At 36.7% G+C, this 24,370-nt stretch overlaps 2 protein-coding genes across 3 annotated transcripts; one reads left to right on the top strand and one right to left on the bottom strand.

Annotated features, from left to right (window-relative positions):
• Positions 1-3,199: 3,199 nt before the first annotated feature.
• On the bottom strand, positions 3,200-17,447 carry LOC110446463 (triokinase/FMN cyclase-like). Of its 2 annotated transcripts, XM_021491628.1 has the most exons (16): positions 17,135-17,447; positions 15,331-15,441; positions 12,565-12,752; positions 11,598-11,676; positions 11,331-11,420; positions 9,752-9,786; positions 9,325-9,409; positions 9,019-9,108; positions 7,438-7,554; positions 7,052-7,195; positions 6,741-6,875; positions 6,070-6,188; positions 5,071-5,174; positions 4,730-4,763; positions 4,321-4,407; positions 3,200-3,916 (listed from the first exon to the last, which is right to left on the bottom strand). In XM_021491628.1, the coding sequence occupies exons 1-16, from the start codon at positions 17,340-17,342 to the stop codon at positions 3,764-3,766; spliced, it is 1,779 nt and encodes a 592-aa protein (XP_021347303.1). In that variant the 5' UTR covers positions 17,343-17,447; the 3' UTR covers positions 3,200-3,763. The 2 variants fall into 2 exon arrangements, with proteins under 2 accessions (XP_021347303.1, XP_021347304.1); XM_021491629.1 differs by lacking the exons at positions 12,565-12,752; positions 15,331-15,441; positions 17,135-17,447 and adding an exon at positions 14,787-15,297.
• A 3,096-nt stretch (positions 17,448-20,543) lies between these two features.
• Positions 20,544-24,010, top strand: LOC110446440 (D-beta-hydroxybutyrate dehydrogenase, mitochondrial-like). Its single transcript, XM_021491592.1, has 6 exons — positions 20,544-20,961; positions 21,225-21,425; positions 22,486-22,638; positions 22,745-22,938; positions 23,099-23,341; positions 23,584-24,010. Exons 1-6 carry the CDS (start codon positions 20,742-20,744, stop codon positions 23,692-23,694), a joined length of 1,122 nt encoding a protein of 373 aa, XP_021347267.1. The 5' UTR covers positions 20,544-20,741; the 3' UTR covers positions 23,695-24,010.
• The last annotated feature ends 360 nt before the right edge of the window (positions 24,011-24,370 follow it).

The following is a 24,370-nucleotide window of genomic DNA, read 5'->3' as shown; positions in this document are numbered from 1 at the left end:
TAAGTATGGCCCAGCTGGAATGTAATGCCTGTCCATCTAAATACCCTCTTTGAAATAATGCTTCGAATGTTCCTCATGTAGGTCCAAACTATCGAGAGACTCAGAATATCAATTGGAATTAGAATTGTAAGAAACTGGTGGTTTTTTTTGTGTGGATGACTACGCATGACGGTAGACAAAACAATAACATGTTGGTATGGTTTTACTTTCAAAGTGGATCAGATGAATCAGGTTTATCATTCAAAACAGAATAAGCAGCTTGTAATCTATATTGAAAACAAAACACGAGCCGGTATTTCTTTATCCCCATGTTCATACCACACTCAACGATCTGCTCTAAGTATGAACATAGTTGTGTTGGCAGAAAAAAAGGCATACGCCTATATACTTGACTGCAAACATATTACCATTCCGGGCCTACTTGCACAAATAACTAGATTTGCTTGGTTTTGGATGAAGAAATGATTTTTGAGGCCCCAACACCGACCAAAAAGGAATCCCGAAATAGAGGATTCAGTTATTTGAGGTAGTAGTTGCCATGGTAACACACTATCGTTCACTGAAATTGTACTTGGTTCTGCTTAGTAAATCATCACTCACCTGATAAAAGTATCAAAACGTTTGAAAAGTAGCGACTACAAATAGGTCTGGATCCAGGGCTAGTATATACAGTTAACAATGTGTATGTACAATTAAAATAGGTTTATTCAATTGTGATACAGTGGAAGTGGTCAGTGCCTGTCTGAACCCATCGAGGGTTGGCAAACTGACCAGTGGTTGTGGCAAGGTGTTCCAAATTCTGATGGCACCCGGGAAAGAGTGTTGGTATAACAGTGTCCGGCAGTGTGGTTGGAGGTCTACTATATATGTTGTGACCTCTTGTAGAGACTCACCTGATGGTATGATGTATGGCTTCACTGGAATGTCTACTGGGTGGTTAACAATTTTGTACAGCAATATGGTCTTAACTTTGGTTCTTCTAGACTGTAGAGGTCCCTATATCGAAGATCAGTAAGCATGTTACTATTGGATACATAGGCAAAACTGTGTCCCATGCTCTTTAGGCATATTCAACAATCGGTGTGACAAAGGTGTTGAAAGCACCATCTTTGGCTTTAGGTGGGCATTGTCAAATGTTCCTTTAAAAAAAAAAAAGACAAACTGTTGTTTGCTTTTTTTAGCAACAACATCAGTGTGGGTGTTCCAGGATAAATTGTTAGATATGTTAGGCCTAAATATTTTGCCGAGTCGACATAATGTAAGGTTTGACCGAGGATGAAGTAGTCATGGTGTATTGGATTTCGCTTTTTAGTAACAGAGAGGACTTCACAATTGCCTGGATCTAATTAACTGCATTTGCAATATTTGTTCCCAATTGATGATGTTTTCATGTTTTTTTTGAAGGAGTGACGCATCGTCTTTAGGTCTTATTTTCTGGTACATAAGCTTAAGGCAGACGTCTGGACTCTGCGCGACTAGACATGTCGTTGATATAGGCAAGAAATAGATGCAGAGTATTTATTGTCCTGAAATAGCTACCACTAGGAAAGAAACATGTTGGGAGGCCCCAGACCTGTTTTTCTCTCTCACTTATTGGACAGTTTGAGGCTTATATGTAACTTAAAACGATCCCCTCTGAATGTCTATAATGCAGATTCAGGTAACAAATTCTCTATTGGTATTCACTGACCCATTTAACTTATTGGACAGTAAAGGTGAACTTATTTTCAGATCATGCATGATTTTGGATTCTGTGAAGTTAACATGTGTTCATATATCACAATGTTATCCGACACTGAAGAGGTTAATTTTATAACTCAGTCAAAAGACGCTTGAGAAACAAGTTTTATTGGCAGGATATATGTAGCTGATGAATTTTAATTGTGTTGAATTCCGTGAATATATACACCGCCGGTACAGTAGTACTGTAGCTGTTGAATTCCGCGAATATATACACCGCCGGTACAGTAGTACTAGTGCTGTAGCTGTTGAATTCCGCGGATATACACACCGCCGGTACAGTAGTACTGTCGCTGTTGAATTCCGCGGATATATACACCGCCGGTCGAGTAGTACTGTAGCTGTTGAATTCCGCGAATATATACACCGCCTGTACAGTAGTACTAGTACTGTAGCTGTTGAATTCCGCAGATATATACACCGCCGGTACAGTAGTACTAGTGCTGTAGCTGTTGAATTCCGCGGATATACACACCGCCGGTAAAGTAGTACTGTAGCTGTTGAATTCCGCGAATATATACACCGCCTGTACAGTAGTACTAGTACTGTAGCTGTTGAATTCCGCAGATATATACACCGCCGGTACAGTAGTACTAGTGCTGTAGCTGTTGAATTCCGCGGATATACACACCGCCGGTACAGTAGTACTGTAGGTGTTGAATTCCGCTGATATATACACCGCCGGTACAGTAGTACTGTAGTTGTTGAATTACGCGGATATATACACCACCGGTACAGTAGTACTGTAGTTGTTGAATTCCGCTGATATATACCCCGCCGGTACAGTAGTACTGTAGCTGTTGAATTTAGCGGATATATACACCGCCGGTACAGAAGTACTAGTACTGTAGCTGTTGAATTCCGCGAATATATACACCGCCTGTACAGTAGTACTAGTACTGTAGCTGTTGAATTTCGCTGATATATACACCTCCGGTACAGTAGTACTAGTACTGTAGCTGTTGAATTCCGGGGATATATACACCGCCGGTACAGTAGTTCTGTAGCTGTTGAATTCCGCGGATATACACACCGCCGGTAAAGTAGTACTGTAGCTGTTGAATTCCGCGAATATATACACCACCGGTACAGTAGTACTGTAGCTGTTGAATTTCGAATGTGTTGGATTCTAAGGATAGTACACAAATGGTATTCAATACGTCGATTTAATATTATACTAAAAAAATCCAGGTGTTTGTTATTTTTGTTAATACCTATATCGCTGAATTACTCCAATTTAGCTCCGCCCATCTCATCTCTAGAATGTGAGGTCACAACTGTCTAATAAGCGGAAAACTTATACGACAGGTGGGAAACTTATTGGACAGTTTATGTAACTTATTGGACACTTGTGACATCATCACTGCGTTTAATTGTAAATATACATACACTTGACACTGTATAGTGCATATAGAATAATACTTGCAAATACAAATGAAAATAAAAACTTTGAGGTGTACCATTTAATTACTTTTACTATAAATTTTAATCTTCGTATTGTTTTATAAACAATATCACAATATATTAACATGATATGTTGAATGTTAAAAGTCAATATCACAATATCATCGACGTTGATTTGTAAAATTATGAGCAAGGATTAATTTATCTGTATAGACATTCATTCACGCACCACAATAAACATTTTCTCTGGCAAGATACATTTTGTATAACTTAATACAGAACAAGTACTATGACACCATTGCAGGAAGACTTCCACACTCGCGAATAGACATACAATTATTGGACACTTGCATGTTAGTGTTTACGAAATCACAACCAGAATATATAGCACCTGTTTAATAAAGCTAAATCACACTATCAATCTTCCTTCTAATTGTGATACCTGAGTATAATCCGCGATGGAACGTCTGGATGTGAGTTAAGATTGCAGATTAAAAGTGACGTCAGTGGTTAAGGTAACATTAACGACAATTAAGGATGAACCTACGGTCTGGAATAAAACAATCACTCTCATCCACAAAGACAGGACACTGGATTGCACTGTTTGAGCTGCCACCCATTATGACGTCAGGGCTTCCAGCACTGCCCTCATCCAAATGGCCACTGCTCGTGCACCTGGGTCAGGGTGTTTCAGGTGGTCAGCGCTGACATAGCTGGCCCTACCAGCCTGAGCTTTCATAGTGACCGTCTCTTCTGCACTCTTCTCTGCAGCCTGGAAAAGAGGAGTACATTGTTCACATAAATTATCTCAAGAAATCGTTTACTACTTCTGTAAACTGGGAAATAAGGGAACATATTGTCACTATTAGATAGTCAAGTTAACATTTACAGCCTTGGGAGGAACAGGGTATACTGTCACCATTACTAAAGCTTCGATGGTATTTATCATTTATGAGTAATTTGTGTTGCTGATCAAATTATGAACAGAATCTTATAATGTGAAAATAAAATATATCAAAGTGCAAGTAAATAATAATTCAATAACATTCAGAGACAAAATGTAGTTTATTTCAATCTAATGAAGAGAACCTGAAATTGACTATCACAGAGTACTGTTTTCTGTGAATTATATATCTAGAGAACTGTGACAGATGTCTGGGCAGTAACTGTACTGACCTCTACAGCCAGGTGGAAAGCATCCAGTGGTGAGTGGCTGGACAGAGCTGCTGACCACGCCTGGCTGGCCGAGTGTAGAGGATCCAGCTGTAAGTACACACATGTATATTATTATTCAAAAGAAATGGAATATCTCAGCATCAGGTTCTCAAACTTCTTTATAAAGTGAAATTTATGTTTTAATATTACCTTGACTAGGCGAACAGTAACAAATTTGCGTAAATACAGACATTAATATCTAAAAAATATCCCTATTCATGTAAATCATTACATGTAACACTTTTTCAAATTGTGATTTCCAACAGTTAAAAGATCAAAAACCATTGTGCTTTATTATGGACGACCAGTCACTACGGTATCTAATTGAATGGGTGGGAGGAGCATTGGATTGAGAGGTGCTCTAGCCTACCATAGTTCTGTCCCCTGGCTCAGCACCACCGTACCTGTTGTAAAAGGGAACGTGGGGAAATTAATCCAAGAAAGATAACTCTTTTTAGGTTTTTGTGAGTAGACGACAAAAGATATATAAAGTGAAATGGATTTAAAAGAATAAAAACTAGCAGCGTATGTATAATACAATTTGTATACATCTGAACTGTCTACAGTGATCGTGCAGGTAAATTACAGTTACATTCTAAAATAAGTGCAACATATTCTTAAAGAATATAATCAACCTGTAGACCTTTGTTTATTTTTTGATAATTTTTATTTTTTTAACTTATTTTGAGAATTAAAATGATGTTGGATTACTTCATCATCGTTTGTATTCCGGCAATGAGAGCGTCACAGTAAGTGTTGGGGGAGACAGTAGTCTGTAGACAGGTGGAGGCAGCAGTGAAGAAAAGGCTGTACAACTGTAATGTAACAAGTGATATTAGGATAAAGTTATAGCGGGTCCAACAACACCCTTACAACTCAATTCTGAACAATTTGAACCCTGCAATATTTTCACTACCACACATGGAAGTGTGATCGAATCATAGCATTAGGTGATTAATATTTTTAACAAAGACATTTAAAAATCAGTAAAGAATTCTTTTACTACTTTAGTATCATTGGTATAGAAATACATTTTCATGTATGACCTTAATTAATCTATAAAATGGAACATATTTCGTAAAACCTTAAAAAAACCCACGTAATATCCAAATATATGTTCTTATATCAGAAAAAAATGTTTAAAATTTCTAATTGCAGAATTTTTCAAAGAAATGTATTTAAAAATATCCAAATATGCAGATAATGATAGAATTTTCAATAATTGTTCATTAAAAAAATCAAAACATGTTTTTTGTGTTTCCTACTCTGGGTACACGGGATACTCGGGGTATTCTGGCAAACCTGAAGATTTTCGCAAATCACCAATGAGAAATTGAAGTTTGCGAAAAAATATTACATTGTTGGCTGGATTATTAAATAACCAGTATGAAACCTTAGCATCTACTACTCCCTTTTGAAATTTTAATGCAATTCATTATATAAACAATTCAAATGCTACTGACAATGTTTAAACATCTAAACTACCATAAAGATCATCACTGATTTCCATAGTACACATGTGTGTTGTTAATTTGGTTTTGCGGGAAAATGGTGGAGAAAAAGAAACTGTCTGTATCTTGAGAGTTGAAAAGTCCTTTTTGGAAATTTGTCTTTCCTACAATCCAGGTTGGGAAATATCCTATCAATCTTTCTTCAGGTAGGGATATAGGTATATATGATGTAAACTGTTTAAGTACGGTATAAACTTACCCCTCCCGATGACCCTCCCATTGTGTCCTCTGCAGCACTAGCTAAGGTCAGGGCAAGGCCACCCGGACAAGAGATCGGTAACTTTGGATTTTCCTTGCTTCCCAAACTAGCCAATATACCTGGGTATATACAGTATACCAAATAAATTGAAACTATTATTAGAAAAACAACAACATATAAATATCTTAAAATGAGTTTGATCAAATCATTGAAAATTTGTTCACAACAACTTTTAACATAGAAACAAAAATGCTCAACAAAAATAACGATATTGGTATTTTCTGTTTATAATAAAATCTAATTATTGTCGCTATTGTAATGACATGATCTCTGGTCACTATTGTATTAACACTATTTATTTTCGCTATTATTATTGTGACATATACGAAATGCTGACAGTAACTTATAGTATACTGTGATACCAGGAAATGTTTGCAAAGTCACACTTTCACCCTATGCCCATAAAACCAATTTTCTCCCCAAGTTAATTTTGCCCTTCACATTTAATAACTACCAATATGTATATAACTGCATATCATTTACTTACATTCACTGTAATGATAAATTTGCCCTCATTACAGAGGGCGAAAATTAAATTGAAGTGAACCTATGTTTTGACAAATGTTTGTGATCACTAGGCCCTGTTGTCACCATTCTCCTGGACTACCTACCATGAGCGCCCCTAGCCATAGTGCTGCCACAGTCTCCGTCTCCACTCTCACGGTCCAGCTCATTCAATTGTGATTCTGCAGCCACAAGCCGTTCTCCTGCCAGCTTCAGACAATCATGAATAAGGCTTGCTTCAGCTGCAAATATTTTACAATAGTATGTATTATAAGATGTGAAAAATAACATAATTCAAACTATTTCATCACTGTTTTCCACTTGAATAATGTAAAAGGAACAAAGAAATGACAACTCTAATGGTTTATCTCTGATAAAAAGTTTTTAATTGTGAACTGTAGTACATTTTGTGTTTTACCTGACTCAACAGTCGCCATCTTGGGACCAGTTTTAGTGACCTTGGCTTGTATGTCCTCCCTGGGCATCCTGACAGGGGTCTTGCGAGTCATCGTCCCACAGGGCAGAAGTGGGCGAGGCCAGGCTGGGGCAGTTGTGGGTGCATCTGTAAACGAATGAAACTACATGATTAAACAACTTCTGGTATTAACACACTAGTAGTGAAACAGATGTTAGCATAAGGTAAAAAACTTTCAGTAAGTCCACCTGAAAAATAATTATATCATGCTACAAGTTAATACATTGTATGTACATGCGGGAAAAAGAAGTAAGATTTTTTCACCCAAAAATTCTGATGTGGGTTATGTGTGACTATTTACTGATATCAGGCATCATTAGGTAACTTACCCAGGCAGCGCCTCAGAGTGTCGTCCAGGTGTAGCAGTGTGATAGATATTCCAGCCATCTCCAGGGATGTGATGAAGGTCCCACAGTAAGCCCTCTCAACAACCACTCCTCGGCTCTCTGTCAACAGAGATTACGATTTCTCAAAGCAGCTACAATAGTTCTGTACATGGAGGGCAAACAAAGTAAGTTGAGTGAAAAGAAGGCAGATCATACATAGAACAGTGAAAGCAAACAAGTAGGGCAAACACATAATACTGAGAGCAAACCAAGCAGGGCAAACACAGAATACTGAGAGCAAACCAAGCAGGGCAAATACAGAATACTGAGAGTGAAACAGGTAGGGCAAAAACAGAATAATGAGAGTAAAACAGGTAGGGCAAATACAGAATACTGAAAGCAAAACAAGAAGGGCAAACACAGAATACTGAGAGCAAACAAATAGGGCAAATACAGAATATTGAGAGCAAACAAATAGGGCAAATACAGAATACTGAGAGCAAACCATGAAGGACAAACACAAAATACTGAGAGCAAACAAATAGGGCAAATACAGAATACTTAGGGTAAAAACAGAATACTGAGAGCAAAACAGGTAGGGCAAATATAGAATACTGAGAGCAAACAAGTAGGGCAAATACAGAATACTGAGAGCAAACCAAGCAGGGCAAACACAGAATACTGAGAGCAAACAAATAGGGCAAATACAGAATATTGAGAGCAAACAAATAGGGCAAATACAGAATACGTAGGGCAAAAACAGAATACTGAGAGCAAAACAGGTAGGGCAAATACAAAAAACTGAGAGCAAACAAATAGGGCAAATACAGAATACTGAGAGCAAACCATGAAGGGCAAACACAGAATACTGAGAGCAAACAAATAGGGCAAATACAGAATACTGAGAGCAAACAAATAGGGCAAACACAGAATACTGAGAGCAAACAAATAGGGCAAATACAGAATACTTAGGGTAAAAACAGAATACTGAGAGCAAAACAGGTAGGGCAAAAACAGAATACTGAGAGTAAAACAAGTAGGGCAAAAACAGAACACTTAGAGCAAATAAAGTATGAGAGCAAAACAAATAGGGAAAACATTGAATACTGGGAGCAAAACAAATAGAGCAAAAACAGAATACTGAGAGAAAAACTACAATTAAAGAATTTGAGGTCAATTTAGATGAACAATGGAAAAATTATAGATGAAATATGATCACTTGGCATTTATAAGTTTTTAATTAATTATATGTATGTATTGTATCATTGATATGGATATAGAGGCAGATATTTGCCTGCGTCCATCTTTTTAATCCTATTAAAAAAAACACCAAGAAAATTTCAACCAGAGCAGACAGTCGCACCAAGAAATAGATAGAATAGCCTCTCTCTACAATAACACTTAGGCTTTTTGTCTACAGAATTTAACTCCTCGAACAGGGGAGATAATTTAAATTCTGTATTACTTCGAGATACAATTTTTTTTACAAAAAAATGGATATTCCAGCTATAGGCCACACTACCAACATGCCTTTAACTGTTTTTATTTACTTGACAGTTACAATACACAGATACAATTCCTTACCTAGTAATTCTATGGTCTCCTTGGCAATGATGTTTAGCTCCAACATGGACGTCCCTCCCAGGTTATTGATCATACAAGCCACTCGGTCACCTACAATGTCACATTCATTAATGACCTCTACAATTTAGGTAATGAGGTGGACATTTTTCTTGATAATATGTGATTTATTGTTCACCTCTTTATTTAATTTCATGATCATTATATTATATTTAAAATCTCTATAAAAGTGTGACTTACAAGAAACTGTGACAACAATTTTTTGACAAGCAATTTTTGATACATGTCAAGTAAAGAGAAACATTTTACCTTTTTTGACAGGAAGATGTGTACAATTACTGGGGTTGGTCATGTGGTCTATCATCATCTTGACTGCTTCCTTAGCACTGACCAGCTGTGTGATAAATAATCAACCAGAACTGATAGAATATACATAAAACAGCAGGTAGTATAAATCAAAGTAAATATGTATGTCAATAAATGATATTAATCCAACAGCCATTGTGACATCCCAAATACAAGTATCCATGTACATTAATATACAATGCCATGATAATGTTGATATCAATGTCTTTTATAGATAACAATACTAATGGTAATGATGAACATGTACAGGTATATCAGAAATTTTAAAATCCTGAAAAAGATTACTGAATATTTTAATGATTGAATTGATGAATTTGAATATCTGACGTGAAATTTTTTGATAAAAGTGTCAAGTAATTAATCCAAATACCTTAGTCCTCTTCACCCCAGCTTCTCCATGAACTCCTGTAGATAAAGAGACCATGTATTGTGTTCATACTTGCCAACTCTCCCTATTTAGGAGAAAGACTCCTGATTTTGGACCCTTAAATTGAGCATTTGCAACCAGTGAATTTACTTAACTATTCCTATTTTCTAAGTTCTGATGATTTCATTTACAAATGTTATTTTCCCCTAGGGTGTACATACATGCATTTTATTTACCCTTTTTATTCCGAGCAGGCACAATCTCCCCCATGGAAATTTTGAAAAGCTGGTAAGTATGTACAATATTTCAAAAATTATACCCTGAATGCCACATACACTGTAGATATCCACCTACATTGTATGTTACATACACTTTAGATATCCACCTACATTGTATGTCACATACACTGTAGATATCCACCTATATTGTATGTCACATACACTTTAGATATCTACCTGCATTGTATGTCACATACACTGTAGATATCCACCTATATTGTATGTCACATACACTTTAGATATCTACCTGCATTGTATGTCACATCCACTGTAGATATCCACCTACATTGTATGTCACATACTCTTTAGATATCCACCTACATTGTATGTCACATACACTTTAGATATCCACCTACATTGTATGTTACATACACATTAGATATCTACCTACATTGTATGTCACATACACGTTAGATATCCACCTACATTGTATGTCACATACAATGTAGATATCCACCTACATTGTATGTCACATACACTGTAGATAGCCACCTACATTGTATGGAACATACACTTTAGATATCTACCTACATTGTATGTTACATACACTTAAGATATCTACCTACATTGTATGTCACATACACTTTAGATATCTACCTGCATTGTATGTCACATACACTGTAGATATCCACCTACATTGTATGGAACATACACTTTAGATATCTACCTACATTGTATGCCATGTACACTGTAGATATCCACCTACACTGTATGTTACATACACTTTAGATATCCACCTACATTGTATGTTACATACACTTTAGATATCCACCTACATTGTATGTCACATACACTGTAGATATCCACCTACATGGTATGTCACATACACTTTAGATATCCACCAACATTGTTTGTCACATACACTGTAGATATCCACCTACATGGTATGTCACATACACTGTAGATATCCACCTACATCGTATGGCACATACAATTTAGATATCTACCTACATTGTATGTTACATACACTTTATATATCTACCTACATTGTATGTCACATACACTTTAGATATCTACCTACATTGTACGTTACATACACTGTAAACATATTATACAGTTTACTTTGTATATCACATACAGATAATATATACATTGTATGTCTCATACACTAGATAGAGAATACATTATTATGTCACATACACTTACTGTAGAAAACATACATTGTACCACATACACTTTATATTGGTACAGATATATTTTATGCATTACATTTTAACCTGAATTGACAATTTCCCTTTTAAAATTCAGTCAAACATCTCAATATTTTGCAAGTTTTGAAGTAGTAACATCGACCAAAGACCTACCCAGTCCTAGTTCCATTTCGTCATCTGCTATCTGAAAGGATGGCCCAGACCCAGGAATACTGCAGGGGGTCAAACTCAATCCAATGGTTCCTTAATAGTCAAGGTCACATAGATATTAAATCACTAACTGTAACAGCAGGTGAGTTAACAAATGTCATATTTATTATGTAAGATTAAAAGTATAAATTACTTGCTGTATGTTGTTTTTGTACTTTGAAAAATTACATCTATCTTGTCTGTAAACGTTTAACAAAGATATATACATACCCATTTTTGAAGCAGCATCCTTGGCTAATTTGACAATCTCTTCCAGACTCTTCCCTTCATCTGACAGAGCTCCACAGATCTTCGTTTTGATAAACATGAAGTAGCAGAAATACAGATTACAATGTAAACTTCTTTTGCAGCATTATGAAATATGTTTGTTATGTAGACTGCTGATGTAAGTAGACAATAAATATACACAGGAGACAAGACAATAAATATACACAGGAGACAAACTGTCAGGCCAGCCATTTTTTTCCCATTCTGTAGTCACCAGCATTGTTGTAATTGAGAAGCTCTAAAAATGATATATTTTTATGGAGTGAAACTGATTTTATAGAGTTGCTTTCATATCACATTTACTATTTTCTTATCAATGAAACGTGATGAATTTGGCCCAAGTTTCATAACTTTTATTCACCAAAGATAACTCTTTAACTTAAGATTTTCAATATAAAACATTTATAAGGTAAGGGAAATAATCTGAAATATTCTAAACTAAGGATTTTCCCCAACTCCAATGAAACTTTCATTTCAAAATCTTAAGGACTGTGCTTACAACAACGCTTTTTTGTGAAGTTGGGGCCCGATTTTTTAGGTAGAAGTTAGTAACTTAGTGACATGCAAAAGAGACATAATGTCCATAAACAGTGGAACGGTTGTGTTTAAGGTGGGGCCGCGGTGGTCAAGTGGCTAAGGCGTCTGACCACTAGCCCTCCACCATTGGGTCGTGGGTTTGAGGCCTACAAGTGGGGCAGTCGCCAGGTACTGGCCGCAGGTCAGTGTTCTTTCTTCGAAACTGCAGCTTTTCTCTACCTCCAAAACCTGACACGGCTTTAATGACCATAGCTGTTAATAGGACATAAAACACAAAACAAACCCAAGTGTTTAAGGTAGATTAACAAGAAAACGAGACTAAGGTAACATACGAGGTCAGGCAAGGATGTGCTACTTGTTGTGCTGGTCTCACCTTGTGGATAAAGAGGGTCCCACAGAGCCCCCTCCTCCCTGCTGTCTTGTCGGAGGAGGTTAGGGCACAGTCCTCTCCGACTACTACCATCTCTACTTTCACACCTAGCTGGGACTTGGCTCTCTCGGCCGACATGCCAAAGTTTAGTCTGTCTCCTGTGTAATTTTTTATTATCAGCAAAACACCAGCTGACCAACGGAAAGAAAATTCATATTTAATTGGTTTTGTTAAAAAAATAAGCTTGTCCAGATCTACACAAAAGAAATTTAACTCCTGATAAGACAACATATAATATGACACAATAAAAATACAAACAAGTAGTTGTGAATTATTCATTGACAGGGTATACGTAGGGGCATTATGTTCCAGTCTTGTTGTGAAGTGTAATTAAGGCACTGGTAATAGATAGAGGAGCTTCTAGTCATTGGCTGCAGCAAGCATATCTTATGATTAATAGCAAGCAAAGAAAAAACAAAAGGAAGTAAGGTTGGGAAATAAAGCCACATATAACACATATATAGGGCTTAATACTCGTTTAATATGCCATGGCAGTTTATGAGAGACACAAGGAAAGAAAAACTTTTTAAGATCCAAGCCTAGTTACCTCTAACAAACAAACAGTGGGTAATAGTAGCCATATTCAACATGCAGAGCAATAATTACATGCAATTTAAGAAGCAGATTTTATTCAATAAGTTCTTGTCTATAATTTCAATACTTTTATACTTGTGGTCTCCAATCAAATGTTTAAAAAAAGGATTATCTGGTAGTTCAGGTATACCTATACATAACTAATGAATTTAATCTACTGTGTTATGACCTTTTAACCGAAGTGAATTCTACTACTCAAAAGAGACATTTTACAATTTGTTTTAGCGGAAGGAGGTGTCACAGTACTAAAAGGTAGCATATATTATTAAGTTGATACATTCCTGAAAACTGTACATTTTTTGTTTTGTTCAAAAATGCAAACAAACCCCTTGTGCTTATACAAACATGAACACCCCCTATTGGAACATACATTGTATTGTTCATTGGCAAAAGGGAAATAAATATATGACAAATAAAGAACTTTAATTAAGTTGTGCTAATTTCACAGCAAATGATTATAATACATGTACTACAACAGCAAAGTTTCAATAATAGCATTTTTATATGGAATTTCAAGGAATTTCTTGTATATTTGTTTTCTTTCATTCTTTCTTTAAATGTGTAAAGTATCAAGCTTATTACTCAGAAATGTTGAAGTTTTGGAATGGTTTACAAAATTTGTATAGGGATTGTCTCCCTTTGCCAACTTTCTATTTCAATTGTGTTATGTTGTTACAATGTGCTGAAAGAATAATGTATAGTCATGACTAATATAAAAATAAGTTTCCAATAAAGATACCAATTCTTCACATGATTCTGGTCACACACCAAATCTCACAAACAGTGAGTCAACATATTATATAATGCACTCCACTCTTGGCAAGCATGTAAAAACACACTGGCAGTCCAAATCAAATAGGTATACTAGTATACTGAATGTGCCCGTGTGACTGCTTCATTAAGGTATCCAGTTTTACGTGACACCTATGGTTCTGTCATATTAGCTGAAGGATTCATCATTGAGATTCTCAGAAAAAGAGGTATATTTAGAAATCAAGATGGGTCTTATTAATTTAAGAAACTGCCCACTTTTTAAGGGTTCAAAGGTGAAAATAGGATAATTCTCATTCTGGTCTGCACAATACACTATCACTTAATTTCAAATGTGGTTCATGAGGGGCAGAGTCATTGGTGTAAGCAGGAGGGAAAGAAATTTTGGAATGAGAAGGTGAGGCGGAGTGATTTGTGGGACAGGGAGGGGGAGACATCATTAAGGAAGAGGCTGACTTATTGGAGAGGGAGCTCGAGGTGGTGCAAATATTGGTGGGTATTACAGAGGAAGAAGGAGGGCATATTTATTAAAAAGAGTAGGTAGGTCACAGGTATTGTAAGGGAAAGTCGGGGCAGACAAACTGGTCAGGGATGAAGGGACAGATAAATATATACAGGAGAGAAAGGAAGGTAAAGATTGGAGGAAAAGCTATAANGGGGGGGAGGAGTAGAAGAAGTTTAAGTGGTTTTTTTAATGAGGTAGTAGTTCTAATTGAGCTGAGAACTATTTGGGAGGAGAGATGGAGTTAATGGGGCAAGAGGGACTAATCATACTTGCAAGGAGGGGATTAGGGACACACCTTCATGACCATGAGAGCCCCAGTCAGCCCTCTCCTCCCAGCTGTTTTATCTGTGGTGGCCAAAGCACAGTCCTCCCCTATCACAACCACGCCTACAGTCAACCCCTGGTAGCGTGCTCGCTCCACCGCCAACCCAAAGTTGAGGCGATCACCCGTATAGTTCGCGATGAATACCATACAACCAACTGAAGTGGCAGATAGCGGATGATGTGCATAAGTGCAGAGAAAACAGTGATTATTGTTAATATTAAAATGCAGGATATGTATATAAGCATTTAGATACATGCTGATAGAAAATGCAGTATTTATAACTATGGAACAAGCCAAAACATGGAGAGAGAAAAAAACCACAAAAATGTTAACAATGATTTAGTATGATCAAATTCTACACATCTTCTAAAAGAGTTAGTAAACAAAATAATAATAATAAAAAACATACAAGGAAAAGTGTAGCAGGAAATTTAAAAGTAAACGTATATATAGTAAAAGCTGTCTAACAAAGCCAGATATACAGGCCATTGCATTGTTTAAAGCTTGTACATACCTGAGCCTGGTGCTGACACAGCCTTGATGCCAGCTAATATGCTGTATGGAGGCGGGGACGCAAACACTGACCCTGCTACTGCTGCCGTCAGCATCCCAGGGCCAACATAACCTGCCAGAAAATAAATATCACCGAAATACTTATACCCACCAACACATTAGTTTCCATATTTTCTGTTTTAATTATTCATTTCTGAATGTTTCAATCAAAACATTGTATATTCATAGCACGTTATGTACCTCCACATTTCTTCACAACAAAGTCATATGTCATATCTCGTAAAAATATAACCGAGAATACATGTATTTGAGCTATCAATCAATCTGGGGTCTTCTTTTTTCTCAACAGACCGTGACTTAGTTTTACCTGAACATGTGAATAAGTTTATACCTTTCTTTGAATAACAACACTGAAATATAATTTTCACAAAAAAATCCTGAAAACTACACAATACACTGTAGCTGTATTTTCTAATCAGTTCAATACAATATATACATATATAGAATCCCAATACGAACTTTAATGGCTTTCCTGAAAGAAGCATAACCTACTTTTTGTACTCTGCACTTTGCCTTCCCAAATTGTACTTGCATACCAAATCTAGTTACTCTAGGGGAACTAGTATAAAAGATATCCCCAGACAAAATGTTGGCTAGCTTTTGTAAAAAGAGGCACAACTCCCCAAAAATGGCCAGATCAAATATTAATCACAGGTACAAAACTTCAGAATGTGTTGACTGCCTCAGTAAAGATTCAAGAAATTCAGCTGAAAACTGCAAGAGGAGCTGGCTAGTCCAGATGGTGAAAAAATGTAAGGTCCTGGGTTCGAATCCCGGTCTTAAGAAGTGGTCAACACTAACACTTAGTCCGCTAGTCCTGGACTAATAGATTTCAGCAAGGACTAGTGAATCACCTAACCTTACTGGTCCTTTGGACTTGTGAAAAAAATAAAAATAAAATAACAATATTCCTTTTTAAAATTTAGAAAACAGCTTATAATAAGATATATTGCATGATAACTGTCAAAATTTTCCTAAAACTTCACCGTATCTTATGGTAGTAATTATTTGAAGTCCCCTACAGTCGATTGCTTTTGATGTTTTGTGCTTTAGATCGCAATGTTTCATTATCAGGAAATCTTGGTGTAGTTACATGATTGACGACGGACTAATAAATAACCTATTCAACTAAGTCCTGTGGACTAACAAGCAAAAAAGTTAGTTTCTAACCCTGTTTAGCCCCACTCAAGTTTTTACACTCCAAAAACTCTTGCTGTTTTTATTCTATTTTTTTTTCTCTCACCTTTATTATTGTACATAAAAGTCCTGCAAGTTTTGGTTTTCTTTTCGAAAAATATTTAATCATAGCTCTATAGTCACAGTGACACTGGAACAACAGTTTCTAATGTGCAGTTATAGTTTTTGGCTGTGGTATGGGGAACCTTAAAAATGTTAATGTAATCAAATCAGTAAATTGCAAAATTCATAAAGTTTGTGCAAATAAAATTGTTTCTTATGAATTCGTTGATCAATAAAATACGGGTAGTCTAATTGAAAAATAAGTGTCTGTAAAAGGCCACCGTTGAGGATTTTTTAAAAGTATATTCCAGTTGTCTTTCTTTGAACTCCGACTCAATTACAGTCGTTGCTCAAAAACACATTCCGAATGGATTCCCCGAGGATACAATCTGTAACCCTCCCCCCACCTCCGCTACAAATCTCTTAAAACCATCGACATATGTGTTTTATAGCACCATGTACCTGAGGTACGCTGGTACGTGTTTTGTAAACATTTATTATGTTACCTGCATGTGCGGGTTCATGACCCGACCCTCCCCCGCTAAGAAGGGACACCTTGCCCGCCCCAACGACATTCGGTCCGACGTCCGTCCGCACTACCACCCGCAGTCCCTCCAGCAGCTGCAGTCCGGGGTTGACAGCCACCAAACCCTCCAGGTTCTCGTCCACACACTGCTCCACAGTGTTAATCAATTTCTTACAGGCTCCCGACATGTTGACAATCGCTCCAAAAGCTAATCTTGATAACGTTGCGTGAGAAACTTTGTGTGGACGAGAGGCGATTCTCTTAATCTAGGTCAGACCCAGTCCTTGAGCTATACGTACCTGTGTGATAAACGCACTCATAACCTAGATTTAGCAGGGATATTCTCGAAAGGCATATAAATGAGGGGCCGTATATGCATATATTTGTATTTGTACATCTGACATTGTTTGAAGAGTATTTTGATTTTTTACAATAAGGTTCCGAAATAAGAAACAAATTAAAAAGAGCTGTTGGTGAATGAACAAGCAAACTTTAAAAAATATATTTCTTTTATCGATGAAGCATAAAGATAAACAATGAAGTAATGGTATTTTTTAGCGCATAGACAATGAATGAATTCGAAAATGTTGTTTTCATATCTTCAATTTGCTGGTTGGTTACTAATCATATATAAGATTCAGTTTATTTGAACAGTGAATAAATGTTCATTATATGTCAAATATAATGGCAGTGGAGCAGAGATACAGTTGTATGTTAGAGGATCTTTTGAGCGAAATCGGTCAATAAAACATATTGATTAATCAAAAGCCGCGGAGGCTGTGTTTCATAACCGATTGAAAAACGAAAAATTCATTTGCACACTTCCTTCCTTCCACAAATACTTACGTAAAGTTTCTTGAAATACCGGCGCCAGATATGTAGTTTTTGAGAAAAAGAACGGAAACTTCTCTGGCGGAAGAAAGTGAAAGAAATAAGAATGGGATAAATAACAAGTTTTAATTGTAATGATCGAGGGTCGTTACACAAATCAACCAAACTGTCCCCATAGTCGCGAATGATGCATTAGAAGCTTGCAATGCAATAATAGATTTACATGCTTAGTTTGAGCAAAATCAAGACATATAGAGTGATAGCTGGAATCACCTTGACGTAAATGTGTCAATCAATCAAAGGTAACGGTGGCCATGGTTGGTGATCGATCAGAAAATTAAACGCATAACGCAAATCTACGCATACTCACCATTGCTACCGTGAAGTTCCATACTTATACGACCGGTAGCTATAGTTTCTGAGACTTGAACTTGAAAAAACACCTGGAGACCGAATGGCGGAAGACAGTGTTAATTGTAACAGGTCTCGTTACATTAATCCAAATAACTGCTGAAACTGACCTGCATTCGAAAATAATGTATTGAAAAAAAATATTGAACCGCATCAAAATCAGTCAGTCCCCCGAAACAGAAGAAAAAAGGCAGCAAAACCTATCAGCCCCCTCCATTTGTTTGGGATACTTACATACAATTCTACTTTACCTACTTTTTTAGAATGTTTCATGTGTAATTTAGTATGGTCTTAGTTTTACTGCTTATATTCTATTAGAACGTTGGATACATAATTTAGTCTGGTCTTAGTTTTACTGCTTATATTCTATTAGAACGTCTGATACATAATTTAGTCTGATCTTAGTTTTACTACTTATATTCTATTCGAACGTTGGATACACAATTCAGTCGTATCTTAGTTTTACCGTTTTTATTGAGTTAGAACGTTTCGTACACAATTCAGTCTTATCTTAGTTTTACCGTTTTTATTGAGTTAAAACGTTTCGTACATAATGCAGTCTTATCTTAGTTTTACCTTTTTTATTGAGTTAGAATGTTTCGTACATATTTCAGTCTGATCTTAGTTTTACTGATTACATTCTGTAAGAATGCTTCGTACATGATCCATTCTCACCTTAGTTTCACTGTTTGTATTCAGTAAGAATGTTAGTTCGTAACTCAGTATAGCGTTTTTATAAGGTTGGAATATTTGATCGGGCCTTAGATGTTGGCTTCATCCTTTTTCGTTGCTAAGTAATATTTGTTGCATTAATTCAATAAATATATTGTTCATGACGCTCTACATATACATGTATACTTATGTGTACCTAAGTGCAAAAAAGTTTTTTTTTATTTGGTAACTTATCATTTGAATTTAATTACACAGGTGATATTTATGGAAAATTCCACATAAACCCTTCTTTAACAGTTAGCAAATCAGTGCACCCTACATTATTACCTAGACCTGTCACTTCCGTCTAGCATTTGGCATTAATGCATTAACGTGTCTTTATGCATCAGAATAACATGAATGTTAGCAGTAATATGTGTTTACTTAATGCATCAATGGTTGAAGGTTAATTACACCCTTATTGTAGTAACTTCTACTTTAATGGAAGGCCTAGTGTAGCTTTAATGCATCACATGTTTATGTAAACGAATCTTACAAAACGTATATAATTCAAGTATCAAAAACGGTACCACATCTGCGAACCCGTGCAGAATCATAAGAGGCGACTGGTGTGGATCATCCTAGCAGAATCTGGAAGGGGTTTTGGTTTCTTCCTCTTCTCTGTTTAGGGAATATAGAAGTCACCAAGAATCGACCTGCTGTATCCCAGTCCAAGTGTATCGTAAAAGGCGACAAAGGTGGGCCCCCTGCAGAATGGAGGTTTTTCTACTTTGTATTCTACGAAGAGAATATGGAATAGACGAAAGTTGATCTGCTGCTTCATTTCATCAAAATAGGTCAAAGACATTATTGGTATTTTTCTACTTCCGGTTTTCAGGTGTGAGCGGAAGCGCAGATGTGGTTTTCTTTGTGTAATTGTTTGGGGTTTAACGTCCTCGTCCAGCCATGCTGATCATTCAGGACGGATGCCTTAGTTTGACATTGCCGGAGAGAAAAGTAGAGAAGAAAGAAGTAGTCAGGAAACGAAAAAGATCGCAACTGTACCAATAGGGAGGGTAGCAGATCAAGCTTCGCCTCTTCCATATTTTCTCCGTTAAAGACACAGAGGAAAATCCCCTATTCTGCAGGAGGCCCAACATTAATCTCCTTTTACGATATATATATACCCATACAGTAGGATACGTCAGGTCTGTTCTTTGTGACATTAGACGCCTCTTACGATCATGCGGGCCTATGATCTCTCCGAACCGGCTCGGTGTCGCAGATGTGGTACCTATTTTTATGTTTGAATAATATACATTTTTATGTAATGTATGCATACACATGTATATGCTTAATGCTATTTTGATACATTAATTCAGCCACATTGATGCACTAGGGGGTCTAACAGTCCCTTTAAGTTCCCCATAGTGTATATTGTATGTTATACCATCTCACGTACAGGTAATTAGGTGTTATCTCATGAGGAACTGACATCTGGCAGGAGTTCAGCACGATTTACACCATACTACGGTAGTCAGGCTATTCCACGTGGTATGTGTCGATGTTTCTTTTCTGCTAGAAGTTTTCTTGTTATGACTATACGATAGCGCAGTATTGTTTATCTTCTACATACGCTTGTGAAACTGGTAAACAGTTTATCTTGGTTCCTCGAAGCTACAGAATAAGTAGACATGGCCGTATGGGACGTCCTCGACCGTGTTGACGTAAGAGTGTTTGAGGGAACGTTTCTGCTGGCACTGTGTCTGCTACTGTTTTCGATACCGTGCTCATTCTGGGTATGCATCGTACTCCTGCTATTCATGTATGCCTGTTTAGTCGTAATACGGAAGCGAAAACGCGTCTTTTTGGAAAGTAATGGGAAAGCGGTGTTAATTACAGGATGTGATACAGGTAAGGACAAGCTTAACATACGCGAAATGTATACTAGGATGCCAGTTTAATTAAAAATCAGTTTGGTATGCAATCACCATATTTTCGGAAGAAAACAGTTTTTGACCGCAGTGATGAAAATGTCTTGTCTATCTTTTTTATTAGTCGTGTCATACTTCTGTCAGCGTAACTGATGTATCCTTATCTTCAGAATTGTCCAAAACAAAATCATGAATTGTAATATCAATATATCTAATGGTAACGGGAGCTTCATTATATTCTAGGTTTTGGACATCATCTGGCCAAACGATTAGACGACCATGGTTTTGACGTGTTTGCCGGGGTACTTTCTACATCAAGCGAAGGCGCTAACAGTCTTAGGTCAAGGAAGTCAAAACGCTTGCACGTGCTACAACTTGATATAACCTCACAGGATGAAGTAGACAAAGCTGTAAAAGATATCGAGTCAAAATTCGGAAACAAAGGTATTATATATATATACAAGTATCTTCTACATATGCTTGTGGAACAGGTAAACTGTTTATCTTGGTTTCTCGAAGCTACAGAATAAGTGGAAGTGTGATGACATGTAATTTTGACGTCACGAAATTGTTCTTTTGAAATAAACCTGAAGAGCCCATGTGAAGGGTGAAAGCAGCTTGTTTTTTAGTCGGTCGTTAGATCTTATTTTTTCTATATTTACTTACTTCACATAGGCATTTAATCATTTTTATTAAACAGAAAACTGTACATGTTATTGTATATATATGACAATTCGTGTTGAAGTTGACCGTATACATAATGTACATATAACTCTTCACATTTATGCAAAGTATCTTATCGTATATCTGTGAAAATAGCACTTCTTCCCCATGCCTACATAATGATTGACACTTTTCTTCGACTGGCTAATTAATAGTGACTCCGGCATTGGCATTGAGCATGCAACAATTCATATAGTTGATTTTCTAGATAACGTTCACATGAACCAAGAACACATTTGCAAAGAGTGGAAAGATATGATATACCATATAATAATTTGTTTAATAATTTGTTATTTTCATCAGTTGCCGTCTGTTTTATAATTTATATATATTCTTCCGCTCATCAAATTTATATATTTTTTAACTCAACAGAAGGGAATTTTCATGGAAATGGTCATAACATTTTCTGCGTTAAGTAGATAAGCGCGAAATTTTGAAATACACGTTCACAACGCGACCAGTTTAAATAGTCAGAACGCAAATATACAGTATTTCACTTATCACATTGAAATGATGTCGCGTTTCACAACTTAAAACGCCAACCCTCAACAGGTTCTTTTTGTCCTATTCAGACTTTTGAAAGAAATGAATGTCAACTGATGTGGATTCTTGGGAAATAATAATAAAACATGGGTGTCTGCCATCGTGTAGAGGTTGGAGAAAAAAAACTTAGTTAAAACTGTAATGATGTTATTGTACTATGCAGTTAACGTTGGTTCTGATGGAACCTCTATATATAATGTACTCACACACACTATTAAACGATTCCGTTCAATTTCAGGACTATGGGGAGTGGTGAACAACGCTGGATTCAATATCTACGGTGACGTCGAGTTGGCCACCATTGAGCAGTACAAGAAATGCATGGACGTCAATCTGTACGGCATGATCAGAGTCACCAAAGCTTGCTTGCCCCTCATCCGGAAGTGCAAAGGTGCACTCTACTAAACTAGTGTCAAATTTCGAATATTTACAATATATTGAAAATATCAAGTATTTCGTATTCAATTGTTTATTACATTTCACTTTCTTATCTGTAGGACGTGTGGTGAATATATCCAGTGTCAAAGGTCGTTATGCCTGGCCGAGTGATTCTGTGTACCACGTCAGTAAATACGGTGTGGAGACACTGACAGACTCGCTCCGACTGGAGATGCGCAAGTTTGGAGTAGGCGTATCAGTAGTTGCACCGGGTGCGTTCGATGCCGCAACTTCTTGCAGTGGACCAATATCGGTTTGCCTTTATATTCAGTCAAATCATAGAAAAGGATTTTTTGTACTAATTGTACTTTTATTATTTTCCCATAGAAGTTATTTTGTGCAATTAGTACGTTTTACTAGTCTTTTCAAGTTTCAGATTATGTTGGTAATTTTGATATCATCTACTTTACCAGCTAGCAAGAATGAAGAATGAGTTAGAGGCATCATGGTCTGCTGCTTCTGAAGATGTTAGGATGGCGTACGGAAGGGCCCATGTTGACGCGTTGTATGAATGCCTCGCTACCAAGTCCTTGCCTGGATCGGCCACTTCGCCTGACCCTATACTGGACGCCATAGAAGACGCCCTTATCAACACTCACCCGATACCTAGATACGTGGTGGGAGGGAGTAGTAGTGGCATTGTAGATCCCTTAGCGGTACGTGTTATAGCGTCACAACTGATCTATTTTATGGTTTGAAATCTAAAATGATAGTCTTCTGTTTATGGTTCACTGAGACATTATCCTCTTCTGTCTTTGAATCACGGAGACATTTTCATCTCTGGTTTTGCCGAGTCGAATCGATTTAAAATAAATATCATTCGCGATTGTTAAAATCATAGGTCCTGGCGTTATTGACATGCATTCTATATTCACCATATTTCTTTCCCTTATTTCAGGTTTTTGCTCATGTGTACAGTTTTCTACCAGAATGGTTTTCTGATTTCCTGTTGGCACGCATGACCGGATGTGACAAACGCCATGCATATGATAAAGTGAAAAAAAATTGAACTGCTAATGTTCATCTACAGATAGTCATTTTCACTAAACCCAACAGCGCTCTTATCTCAAGATATAGTTCACAATAATATTGACAGATTATTGATATGAAAAGTTTATAAATTAGACTCATAGCTAGAAAGATGGAATGTCATCAGTAAAAAAGGTGTGACGATCCCTGAACGTTTGATAAACGAGATATCAATATAATAATGAAATAAGAAATCAGTTTATTCCAATCTGAAGAGATCCAGACTGATATTTCTATGAAGAAACAGACCGCAATATTTAAGTGTAACATTATCTGAATTAAAACAGGCATGGCATGTCAGTATAATATATTCATTGTTAGATGTTATTTTTATATGGTTTCCATTGAAAAAAGTTTTTTTTAGTCGGAGACGTCGACGGATGACCATGTCTCCATCTTTACAGACATGGGAACTCTTTGTTGCCGGAGGGTAAACACTAATATACAAATGTCAATCGGAAACCATAACCGCTTTCCGTGAACTAGAAAATACTTTTGAATATTGACTTGTTTTCAGAAAGTACCGACGGTTTCCGGTTCAGCAACGGATATGAATATTTCTTTGGCCAGAATTATTCAGAATTTGTCTAGAAACATTGCGTGCAATTGCTCCAAAATATTATAAAAGGGGAGATCGTTGTCGATTTCAGCGTCAT

The sequence above is a fragment of the Mizuhopecten yessoensis genome, unplaced genomic scaffold, assembly GCF_002113885.1.
Source record: "Mizuhopecten yessoensis strain PY_sf001 unplaced genomic scaffold, ASM211388v2 scaffold2699, whole genome shotgun sequence".
In the NCBI taxonomy this organism is placed as follows: domain Eukaryota; kingdom Metazoa; phylum Mollusca; class Bivalvia; order Pectinida; family Pectinidae; genus Mizuhopecten; species Mizuhopecten yessoensis.
The sequence above is the reverse complement of the archived record's forward strand: the minus strand, read 5'-3'. Positions and strand labels throughout refer to the sequence as shown.

What these genes read in the sequence shown, in the direction of transcription:
- LOC110446463 (XM_021491628.1), bottom strand. Translation starts at nt 17,342, where the DNA reads ATGTCGGGAGCCTGTAAGAAATTGATTAACACTGTGGAGCAGTGTGTG. An exon ending in CGAAATGGAACTAGGACTGG is followed by an intron (nt 9,787 to 11,330) that starts GTAGGTCTTTGG and finishes CTTTATCTACAG; the next exon opens with GAGTTCATGGAGAAGCTGGG. An exon ending in ACATCTTCCTGTCAAAAAAG is followed by an intron (nt 9,109 to 9,324) that starts GTAAAATGTTTC and finishes GTGACATTGTAG; the next exon opens with GTGACCGAGTGGCTTGTATG.
- LOC110446440 (XM_021491592.1), top strand. Translation starts at nt 20,742, where the DNA reads ATGGCCGTATGGGACGTCCTCGACCGTGTTGACGTAAGAGTGTTTGAG. An exon ending in AATTACAGGATGTGATACAG is followed by an intron (nt 20,962 to 21,224) that starts GTAAGGACAAGC and finishes ATTATATTCTAG; the next exon opens with GTTTTGGACATCATCTGGCC. An exon ending in CTTGCAGTGGACCAATATCG is followed by an intron (nt 22,939 to 23,098) that starts GTTTGCCTTTAT and finishes CTACTTTACCAG; the next exon opens with CTAGCAAGAATGAAGAATGA.